This window comes from Muscardinus avellanarius (assembly GCF_963383645.1).
Source record: "Muscardinus avellanarius genome assembly, chromosome: 11".
Taxonomy (NCBI): domain Eukaryota; kingdom Metazoa; phylum Chordata; class Mammalia; order Rodentia; family Gliridae; genus Muscardinus; species Muscardinus avellanarius.
Window position 1 is genome coordinate 67,039,998 of NC_137797.1, and position 12,068 is coordinate 67,052,065.

Genomic DNA, 12,068 nt, shown 5'->3' on the forward strand with positions numbered 1-12,068 from the left:
GGATTACAAGCCTGCGCCACCACGCCCGGCTTGGTAATTCACCTATTACCTCTCAACTCTCCACTGCCCAGTGTGTGGTTCTCTGATGAAAACCCAGAGTTGAGCCTGAGCCGAGGGCAACAGCTCTGGCAGCCACATCAGCAATAGAGTCTCTACAGAAGGTGAATTCTTCAGGCTCTTTGTCTCTCAGACCGTGCGTGTGTGTGTGTGTGTGTGTGTGTGTGTGTGTGTGTTACACCCCCAGAAACATTTATTTAAATGAAAATTTAAAAGCTCTGGCTCCATCAGAAAAACAGAAAACTCTGATTTCCAACCTGAAGCCTCCAATTATTCTGTGTCTCAAGAGAGAAAAAATATCATATATAAATAAAAATTGCTGCAGTAAAGATGTAATCTGAGATAACATTGTTTTAGGCTATATTGCTTTTTAAAAGTCTCTTAACCTGACAACTTAACGATCTCATTAACTCCACCAGATAGGAAGATAGGCACAGATGCGACAAGGAAAACAAATTAGTGGCAGCATCTACGCGGGCTCCTGATTGCCTAGAAGACTGGGGTTCCAGGAATGCTAGAAAGGAAAAGTGGGGTTGGCTCGGCATATTGGGGACCCTAGAGGTCCTAACGTTCTGACCTCCTTGTGTAGGTTGATAGGGGAAGAAACAAGTGTAGCCAGGGAAAGCCGAGATCAAAGGCCTCTGGCAGGCCGAGGGACCCCATCCCAGCCACAACTCTAGCCCTGAGCAGGCTGGAGGGACTTGGGACCCTCTTATGGAAGTAGAGACCCAGGAACCCAAGATCAGCAGCAGCCCATTACCGCCACCGCTCCCCACCCAGCTCCCAGCTGAGATGCTCCTTCTCAGCATTCAGAACCAGATCTGAGCCCAGCTATTTAAAAAAAAAAATTCTGATGGGTATCAAAATCCAGGGCCTTCATACATATTAAGCATGTTACCGTTGAGCTATATCCCCAGCCTTGAGCCTATTAATGGAAGCAGCTAGCAATGTGCTTTTTTATTTTTTAATTTTTATTTTTTACTCAAAGTCATTCAGGCTTTTTCAATCATCAGTTACAGCTTTCCCTCAGCTTATCTAAGTTGAAAGTCAGAAGGGGATGTTTTCTTTTATCTAGAGAGTATAAATAACCCAAATAGCTCAGAGACTTAAGTGGTTCAAAATATAAGCTGCAGGAAGAAGGGTGTCTACCTAGCTGCGAAGATGCCTGTACTCTTTCTCCCAGACTATTCTAGCCAAGTCCGGACATTGGTGTTTCTCCTGCAAAGCTAGCATAGAGAAGGGACTTCAGAATAAATCTGAGCAATAAAATCAAGGCAAAACAAAAAAAAAGATATTTTATTTTAAAAACAGGGTTGTGGGATTTTTCATTTTGCATTCAGTACATTGTCATCCAGACATCACAATACTATATACAGATACACAACATTTAAAAAAAAAAAGAGCCTATTTCTGATGGACATTTCAAAAGAACACTGTTTCTGTTTTGTAATGCGCCAGTGGGGAGGGAGGAGGCGAGGTGCCCCACAGCACCATGTTGGCCTTTGAAGGGTAAATATCAGGCAGCATCTACATTTAGCTGGCTAATGGGGGCTGGTTATTTTAGCCTCCTGGAGTAGCTCCTCCAGCTTTCTTAGGGAAACCAGACAAAGTGAAAGTGTGAAGCCTTGCTCCTGAGCTATTGTTTAGATGGAGAGGAACTCTGCTGAGGCACCCACTCTCCACCCCCTTGGAAGAGAAGTTTATTCTTAGGAAAAAACTCTGCTTCTGGGTCTGTGGCCTAAGACCCCAATCTCATCAGGAGTGAGAAAGGGAGGAGAGATAAGCCACCCTTAGCAGTGTGGTTGGGGTTTTTGTCCCACACGATTGGAACAGCGGAGCAGGGGAGGCCATGGGTGCAAAGGCAGCTCTGGAGGAAAACTGGTGCTGGGGTTGGGCTGGGTCTGGGGAGCTGCTGCACCATCTCCTGGGTTTGTTCAAATAGGAAAGAAAAGAAACCTTTGAGCTCCAAGCATGGTCTGTAACCCAGTCTCGCTGCCATGTCCCTAATAATCATCATGGATATTAACATGAGTTTTAAAATATGCACAGAAAATCATAAGTGGGAAATCTTGCCTAAGGAGTGGTGGGAAGGAGGGAAAAGGAGGGACTGGAAGGAGAGGATGGGCTGATCCTGCACCCAAACTACACCCCTAAGGAGGGTCACCCACCATCCTGGATGAAGAATGAGGGGAAAACCGGGCCATTCAGGATCCCCAAACCTGTTTTGGTTGGAATGATTGGGGTCTCCACTGCCTCTCAGGGGAGCAAGGCAGAGGAGTAGAGGCCAGACAACCTTCCTCTCACCCTCCCCCCACTTCTAAAGCTGCTGGAGCTCGGTGGGTGCCATCTGGGTGGGGAGGGGGTTGGGGTGTGATGGGGTAAGCAGGGCAAGGCCAAGCGGCCTGGGAGATCTGCTCCCCGGCGGCGTGCGGTTCCCCTTTCGAAACGGTTAACATTAAATACTCTGCACCGGCGCAGCGTCCTTCGTGAGTTGGTTATGGTACAAAGCGGCGACATAAATAGACGGGGTGGGCGACCGGGTGGGCGGTCAGGTGGAGTGGAGATGAGGTGCTTTCGATTTGCTGACCACCTTCTTCTCTTTCACCCGCCGATTCTGGAACCAGATGGTGACCTGGCGCTCGGAGAGGTTCGTGGTGGCGGAGATGCGCCGGCGCTTCTCTTTGGTGATGAATTTGCTGGCCGCATACTCCTTCTCCAGCTCCTTCAGCTGCACCTTAGTGTAGGGCACACGTTTCTTGCGCCCTCGCCGGTAGCTGCTCACCTCGGGCTGTAGAGGGACCACGTCTGGGGGGAGAGAAGGCGGCGGGAGGAAGTGAGCAGGCGGCTGAGGTGGCTGGGGCCGCGCGGCTGGGCTGGCGGAGGCCAGGGCTTGTGCACGGGCTCAAAGGGGGCTGGCAAAGTATTCTGTCTGATGAAGCCCCCTCATCCGCTGCACCTCTTGTTATTAGCAAGGCCAGGAATAGGGTAAGGCCACTGGGGTACTAGCCTCAAGTACAAATTTTGGGGGAAAAGGCACTCAAAACTCAGTAATTGAGGTACTATCTTAATGCAATGTTTGTTTTTTTTAAAAAAAAAACCAAAATGGATGCCAAAATCCATGATGACAAAATATTGATTATTTTTAAAATACAAGATGAGTATTAGTGATTTCCCCTTTTGCCACAGGCTCTAATATGGCTCTGGAAGCACTCCTTATTAGGAACCTTGAACTTCCAGAGGGGACACTCGAAATCCCCCTCTGACCTGCTCTGCCTACAGGATTCTGGACTTTCCAACGCCCCCCCCCCTACAGTTAGCTCATCTGGTGTCTATTCTGCTCCATCCTCAGAGAAAGGAGTTCTGTTGTATGTTTGGAGGTGGGTATAGCAGGCAGGGGTCAGCTTCAAAGAGCACAGACCACCAGGTGGGTCCTCTTGCCCTTGAGATCTGAGGCACCATCATAAAGAAGAAAGGTGTCCAGGTGAAGTTTGCCTGCTTGGTGACCAATTACTCTAGGAATTAGGGTTCCATGTTGAAAACCACCCAACACCACCCAAAGAGGGAGGGTGTGCTGTGAATCATAGGATATCTGGTCTCTGAAAGTAGGGGATCCATACTTAGGTCCTACAGCAAATCCTGTCCCAGTATCTCCACTGCTCCATTCCTTTAAGGCCAAAGTAAACTTGTAAACATCCCCTGCACCAGCCCTGGCCCTAAAGCTTAACCTTTTTATCGCAACCATTACCAGTTCAGTTTCTTCAGGCTCTGAGAATTTCACAGGAACTAAAAACAATATATATGACTTGTACCTCTGTCTTCCACCCCGGATCCCTGGAATGAAGTCATAGAACACTTTTGAGAAGTGTGGACAGAATGAGGAAGATTATCTGGATAACTCAGTTCTTAATTTTTTTTCTGTGTAATTATTAGACTTTATCAGGCAGAAGCCAATGAAAGGGGGGTAATATTTGAGGTTTCCTCCTTATTCACAGTATCCTTTGGATCTACAGATCTACCATATAGAGAGAAGATACAGAGTTCCTTCTGAAATACTTCTGCCCACCCACCTTTACAAAAACACTTTCCTGCATCCATTGTCACTGGGTCTGCTCTCTGCTAGGGACCCTTATCTACGTGTGATGAGGAGAGTCACAATCAAATGCACCAGGAAATAAAGTGCTTAGGCAGAACACAAGGGAGGGTCCCGATAGCCTGTCTTTGTGGTAACAATTTCTCAGGAAAATTGTTCATTTTGTTCATTTTTCTCTGCTTCTGTATAAGGAAGCCAATATTTTTAAAATCTGAAAAACAAAACTTAAGAGATAAGATCCTTTAAGTTAAAAGGATTTTTGGACACATTTTTAAATCTCTCAAATTCTCAAATTTGTTTTAGGCTTAAGATATAACCATGATCCAGGAAACTGATGATTCAGGGACAAGGAAAAAGTAAAAAACAAAAACAAAAACAAAAAAACAGCAAAAAAGAACAAAGTAAGTAGTGGTTCTATGAGTTTTTGTTTTGCTTTTGTTTTTAAATCCTCAGAGCAATTCTTTAAATTTATTTTATGAAACCCATTTATCAAGAAAAGGAATCACAAGCTCAGAATGGGGAAAATAAATGTCAGAACCAAAGTTTAAATCCAGGCTCTTCTGACTCTTAACATAACAACACAGTATGTTTTAAAATGGAAATAAGCCACCTCGTATAACTCAGGGTGTTTTTTGTGTGAGTGTGTGGTACTGGGGATGAAACCCAGGGGCATTCTACCTCCGAGCTACATCCACAGCCCTATTTTTTATTCTTTATTTTGAAACAGGGTTTTACTGAGTTGCAAAGGACCTCACTAAGTAGCTGAGCCTGTCTTCGAACTACAATCCTCCTGTCTCGGCCTCCCAAATGCTGGGATTACAAGTATGCACCACCATGCCTAGCTATAACCCAGTTTTAAGACACTTTTTTTTTTTTTTAAACCCGGCAAGGCAGCACACATGCCTAAAATCCTAGTACTTGGGAGGCTGAGGCAAAGAGGATTGTGATGCTGAAGAACAGCCTTAGGAAGTAGCAAGATTCCGATCAACCTAGCAAGACCCTGTTTCAAAATAAAAATAAAATAGGGCTGAGTGTGTAGATCAGAGGTAGAATACCCTGGGTTTCATACCCAGTAACACACACACACACACACACACACACACACAACAACAACAACTCTTTTTTTTTTCTGGAAAGAAAAATGGGGTAAAGGTGAGTTTTACTTTCTGAATTAATTGTCCCTGATTGTGTGTGTGTGTGTGTGTGTGTGTGTGTGTGTGTGTGTGTGTGATGTTGTGGATTAAATCCAGGGAAATCTACCTTCAAACTACACCCTCAGCCCTGTTTTATTTTTTATTTGGCAACAGGGTCTCTAAGTTGTTGAGAGCCCCACTAAGTTGATGAGGCTGTCTTAGAGTCTAAGATCCTCATGTCTCAGCCTCCCAAGTTCTCGGATCACAGACGTGTGCCACCATGCCCAGTTGTCCTTGATTCTTTATCCCCTTTCTGTAAACTCTCACAATTACCTATCCCATTTTGACTCTCTAAATTCTAAGTTTCCAGTAAGTTTAGTCAATAAAGACCTAAAAAATCAGTTTAAAAAGATATAATCAGTCTCAACTGGTTCTTTTCGCCGTAGAATATCAATAAATGGTTTGGTCAAAAATTTCACAGATCAGACCAAATTGCAGGTTGTTTTGACCTCCAGAAAATAGCTCCAGTCTTACCTTCTCTATGAAGACCCCTATCATTGTCTGCTGTCTTATTCGAAAGAAAGTGGGGTCTACAGATGTGGAAACACCTGGTAGATTAGTACTTGAGCTGTGTCTATACTACCTAAAGTGAGCAGAGGCACACACCAACCACACCTGGGAACCTAGTCAACACCTTTGAGGAGGGAATAAAAATCAGATCACTGTTTAGCTTTCTTTTTTGGCTCAGAGTCTCCTGTGTACCGATTCCCAAGGCCCATCCACTCTTGACTACCAGCTGCCAAAGGCAGGCTTTGGGCTCTAAAGACTATCTTATTGAGCCAGAAATCCAGCTAGCTGCTTTTCTTAACTTAAAAGCAAAGGCTTGTCAGGAGGAACTTCTGGTATAGTCGTGCTCTCTCTCCCTTAACCCCACCTCTGTAATTCTCCCCTGGAATTTCCACCTCTCTCAATTTAAAAAAAAAAAAAAAGTGTCTTACACTCACTGTTAAGGACCAAGCAAGGGTCTTTATAATTGGGAGAAGGAAGGAGCCATGACACATCTCTCTAATTATCTGGATCTTCCTGAACAATTGCCTCCATCTCCTACACCAGCCCAGACTGCCATAGATGAGGTTTCCCAGAGCCAGAGGCGCTGAAGAGAGACAGCGGTGTTTATGCCTAGATGTTGCCGAACAAACCACAATTGCATAGACAGAGTTATCTGGAGATCTCACTTCTTCTAAAAGATCTGTGTGGGTAGAACGATGGAGGGTGTCTGAAGATAATTTCTTTTTCATCTGCTTCTTGCCTGGACCTCTGCATGCACTGAGATATACCAACCTGATTCATTTCTACACGGGGAGTGCGTGAGCACAGAGCTGCTGAGGCACAGTGGGTTTTAGATCCATTTCCATGCTGCAATTGGCAAGTGTATTAAGTCTCAATTGGGCTGTTTTTTATTTCAAATATATTTTTCTCTAGAAGACTATGATCAAGAAGTGCTGATTTTTTTCCTGAGAATCTTTGAGATGTTTGTTTTGCTTAATGATGATTTTTGAGCTCCTCTCCAATTATTTACCCCTACCACTATCCACACGCATACCCAGACATATCAGAGCAGCTCTTTCTCTTTCACCTCTTCACTTTAAACCCACTGCCCATCGCTCTCACCCACAGCAGGCCTGGTGGGCACCTGTTCCCCTGCCCATGGGCCCCTTGGCAAGGTCCATCAGCTCCACTATCCCTGCAAGAATCCTCATTTCCTAAAGAGCTTTCTGTTTCAGTGAGATAGAGAATTAAAAGGCAACCTCTCTATAAGATATTGTAATCTACCTACACATGGGCTGCTAGAAATACATTATTTTGTATTTCAAATTAGGTAGTTAATAATCACATAAAATCCCTAAAGCCAATGAACAGTAGGTGATATCATGATATCATGTACTAAAATCATAGCATCCTCAATTCTGGCAGGCAGGAATGGGGTGCCTTGTGTTAATCCCACCTTGGTATGAGTTGTGTTATAGTAAGTAGTCACATAATATTTATAAAATATTATTTGCCACATTCTGTAATATCATTCAAAGATTCTTCATCTCTGTTCCCAATCCCGGGTGCAGAGGAATTTGAGGCCCATGGTTAGGTCTTTGGGTCTGTGTGTTCCAAGGAACACATCCCTGGCGTCAGCATGTGTAAGCTGGGGGTCCCTTTAGGCAGTATAGGAAGACATCTATGGCTGCTGTGGGCCCCCCAGAACCTCTGTAGGCATCAGAAGACAAGACCTTCTTCCACGGAGGTCTACTTACAAAAGAGCAGACTCAAATGTTGGATTCTCTAGACCTCAAAGAATCCTTATTTCTCAAGCAGAGCAGAGTCCAAAGCTCCTGGTGTGGTTTTGAGAAGCCAGGGAGTGGTATTCCTCCCCTGGGGAGTGGTGGGAGTTGCAGGAGCCTCTCCTATTCAGAGATAGCCTCCGTCGAAAAGGAAACAGGAGCCCAGTAAATTCTCCCCTGCCCTACACATCCACACAGGACCTGAGGCTCCCAGCTAGCGGCCAGGACTCTTGATTTTCCCAGGTCTCCCTCCCTCATTCTTCACCCCTGGCCCTCTTTCTCTTCCCAGGGCACCCATAACTACATCTTTTTTTTTTTTTTACCACATTTGGTGGACATGGCAGTGGAAACATTCATTGTATATGAACTCAGTATACCAGAAAGGTAGAGAAAAATTTTACATCCTAGGAGAGGGATGCAAGCCCTTTTTTCTACTCCAAGATTTTAGCTCTTCTGCTCTCTTAACAATCTGAGCATTTGTGGCTGATTTTAAAAAATACACTGCGGGGGGGGGGAATCTACAGTTCTACATACTCTGGCAAATTAGATCCCCATTTAAAGCACCACTAGTGCTTAAATGATCCTGAAATTTCAGGCAAAGTGAGAATTCTTAGCCCCTCCCCCATTATTCACTGCGTTGTGGGTTTTGCTCTAGATTTCAAGAAGGTCCACCCACCCCCTTTCCTGGCCGGAAGGGAGTTTAAGGGCCGGGAGCTCGGCGTGAGGCTGGCGCGGGAATGGGGAGGAGGAGGAGGAGAGCCCTAGACCCGAGCCCGAGCCGGCGGCCGGGCGCTCGGGCGCCTGTGATTGCTTCACTCTCGACCCGGCAGCTCCGGGGAACGTGTCGGAGCAGATTTCTTCCCAGCGCATTCCTCAGCTCAGCTCGCCCGGCCGGCTCCATCGACAGCCCAGCCGAGCCGGCGCGCCGGGGCAGACGGCGGGGGTGGCTGGGGCGAGGAGCCCCGGGGCAGGCGGGCGGGGAGGGGTCCCCGGCGGCGGCGGCGGCGGCGGCTGCGCTCAGGCCCCTTCCTTACCTGGGAAGGGAGACTTCCAGAGGTGGGCGGACTGCGACTGCTCCTTGGAGCAGTACACCTGACTGTCCCAGCCATTGGAGAGAGCCCAGTGCTGGTAGCCTTCGACGGGGATGAGCGCGTCGTGACGCGGCTCCGGGTGCCCGCTGATCCCGGGCACCACCGACACGTCCAGGTAGCCGGGCATCGCCTGGTAGGAGCTGGCGAAGCTGGGGTAGAAAGCGAACTCCTTGGCCCGGGAAGACAGGTCGTCTCCGGGCAGGGCGCCCGACGGCTCCGGGTACTTGTCGCCTGGGTGATAGGCGCAGGGCTTCTGCTGCAGGTTCACGTTGTGCGACAGGCGGCATCCGTAATAGCTGCCCCCGAAAGGATAGCCGTAGCCCAGGGTGGCGCTGGACGAGGTGGGGGGCGCCGGCGGCGGAGCGCACTGGCGCGCCGCCTCCGGGGCTGGGATGTCCGTGTAGACGGCGCCCTGGGGGGCGCCCAGAGGAGCCGGCGGGCGCCCCAGCACCGGGTGCGGGAGCAGATCGCGACAGTGGCTGGCCGGGCAGCTGCTGCCCAGACCGTCCATGCTCGGGGCTTTGCCGGGGCTCGCTCCGCTGCAGCCGCCCCCCGCTCCGCCCGCACCGCCGCCTCCCCCGCCGCCGCCGCTGCCGCTCTCCGCCGCGCTGTCCTCATAGACGTACATAAGGCTCTCCGGCCAGCGAGGATGCAGGAGCAGCGAAGTCGTCATGACATGATCTGCTCGAGCTTTTTAAAAACTCCACTTGCCAGAGGCAGAGAGCTGGGGAGACACCTCGCTCCCTTTTTCCCTCCCCCATCCCTCCTCCCTTCTCTCTCCACCCCTCCCCTCCGCCTCCCGGCGCTTCCACTCCCTCCCCGCCGTCCCTCTACGCATGCGGGAGACACTTCATTAAGAAATCCGCGGACTACCGCCCTCCTCCCCTCCGCGCTCCGCGGCTCCCACGTGACGGCGGTCTGCGCACGTGACGTCCAGGCTGGGTCTCCCGGGGTTCCCTCCCCTCCAGGTGGGGCGGGGCGAAGAGAAGCGACGTCTTTGCTGATTGGCTCTCAGGAGGGGAAAAGGAGGCGGGAACTGAGACATTTAAAGGGACGGGGCGACACCCCCCCCCCAGGCAGGCGGGGTAAGGGAGAGGGAGGTGGGGGAGGCCGAATTTGGCCGACGCGAAGGGGCCAGGGGAGGAGGGGACTGTTCCTGGGCGCTTCCCCCATGGCTCAAGATGTGCAGGAGGGAGACAGACCCCTACCCCAAAACCGATTCTTTTGACTACCGAAGTCTTTAGATTGGGGCTTGGAGCTAAGAGTGGGGGACGAAACTGGACTTGAAAAAAAAATAAATGAAACACTAAAAATCAGGCAGGAGCTCTCCAGCTCTTGCCCACTAGGCTTGTGCTCAGGGGCTGGGAAGAAAAGAGGACACCGGCTGAGAGCCTGTGATGCTGACGTTGTGTTTCAGTTTCTAACTCCCAGCCGCTTTCCCCCAAGCCCCAGCTATCTGAAAAGGACCCTCTGCTCTCTTCGCTGGTGGCGGGAGAGGGCTGGGGAGATGTGGTAGCCCCCAAACAGACTTCATCACGGAGGCGGGGCGAGCGTGCAGCGATGGAGTATTCTCGGCGAGAAATAAAGAATACAAGGAGGGGAATGGAGGCACTAGAATAGACCGACCTTTCAACATGCAATAGAAACTAAAACCTCCGAGTGAGAACCCCCCCCCCCAAAGAACTGAGGAGGAGTCTAGGAAGGCGAAAAGTCTGGGATGCTAGTGACAGTGCGCTTCTCCCGTGGGCGTACAAAAGGAAATGTGGAAAGTGGGGAAATCGGCGCTGCCCCTTAGGGGGACCTTTTCCAGGTGCAACTCTGGGGTCCTGGAGGTCGGACATCAGTCCCGCAGGCCCCGCCTCTGCCCTCCGCGGCCAGGGCGGACCCGGACCCCGGTGCGGAGGGCGGGTGCCGCCGAGGTCGCGGCAGAGCCCAGGTCCCCGCAGGCCCCTGCTGAACAACCTCCCCCGGGCCCTCGCAGCTTTCTCGGGGATACTCCCTTTTAGTGCGGGGTATTTCCATACTCTAAAACGGTCTCCTATTTGAAAGAAAAACACTAACTTGCTGATTTTTTTCCCCACAAGCCCACCTTCTTTTCTCTCGACCCCTGGAATTGTTGGGGCTTCAATAATGTCAGCCCTTGGGGGGGGGGTCTCCGTGGAATTGAGACAAGTTCCTTTTCAGCATGAGGCCTCCCTGAGGAGAAGAGGTAATAAAGAGAGAGAGAGAGAGAGGAGGGGGATAAACGAGGGGAGCGGGGCTGCTGCGGCTCCCGCTTTCCTGCCTTTGCCGGTTTGTAAATTCTGGGTGCTCAGGTTCGCACAGGCTGTCGCTAAGGAGGCCCCCACCAAGCGGGACCCACGATACCCCTCGAACCCGAGCGCGCGCGGGGTCCGCAGAAGACCCCCACCGCGGCTCCCTGTTCTTGAGAGGAAAGGCGGTGTTTGACGGCTGGTGAGTTGGGATAAGGGCCGAATTTCTTCTCCGCATGGTCTTCATCCGCGAAGTCAGCCCAGAGTTCAGAAAGCAGGCTTCGGGCAGGGCTGGCAGCAGGCAGAAAAATACAAATGAAGGAGACTGGAAACCAGCGGTGTGCAGGCGTGTGTGCCGGGCGACCTGGTGGGGCGAGGGGAGGTAGGGCAGGGGAGAGTAGCTGCGGGGAAGGTCTCGCTGGAAATCGGCTCCTCTGGGAAACTGGCCACTCTGCCTCGGGAGGCCAAGGTCAAGGTAGCGCCAACGCGGCCTGGCCGACTCTAGTCTGGACCGTGTGACCTTGGCCCCCTGGCCTAAGTCCTGGCTGATGGCGTGATGGGGTGGGTGGACGCTGATGTCTGCGTTTTCCAGCCTGCAGTGGTAGAGGCGGTGCAGAGAGCTTGGCCATCCCTCCAGTGCGGTGTGGCATCCCCACGGAGAACCGAGGGTCTGCGTGGACCAGGACAAACAAAGGGCCCGAAGCAGCCGCCGCATCCTGGGGCTCCTTCCCAGGCTCCATCTAATGCCAGAAGGTCCCGGACCCAAAGGCATGTCCGCCAGCCTTAGGGGCTAGTACCGCGGGAAAGATCTGGGCATAGGACGGCCCAGCAATAAATAAAATTAATAGTATGTTCTTTTCCAGGTTTATATAAGGACATTAACTATTCCTATTGCAATGAGATATAGATTTAATTAACCCGGCAACTTTACAATTTCGTTTATTAGGGGCACTGTGCGGCCAAAATTTAGCGGATAAAGAAAAGAGAGAGAAGCAAAGTCGCCTTCGTCGAGAAGACCAGATGAAGACCCCCCCCACACACCCGCAGCGACTGCAGCGCGTGGAAGGGCTGGAGCGGAGAGTTCGTGGCTAAGGGCGCCGGCGGCGGCTGGG

The 12,068-nt window shown here is 50.5% G+C and overlaps 1 protein-coding gene across 1 annotated transcript; it reads right to left on the minus strand.

Moving 5' to 3' along the window:
* Window positions 1-2,605: 2,605 nt before the first annotated feature.
* Window positions 2,606-9,377, minus strand: HOXC13 (homeobox C13; the record flags this gene model as incomplete). Its single annotated transcript, XM_080705809.1, has 2 exons — window positions 2,606-2,862; window positions 8,648-9,377. 2 exons carry the CDS (start codon window positions 9,375-9,377, stop codon window positions 2,606-2,608), a joined length of 987 nt encoding a protein of 328 aa, XP_080561935.1.
* Window positions 9,378-12,068: the final 2,691 nt, after the last annotated feature.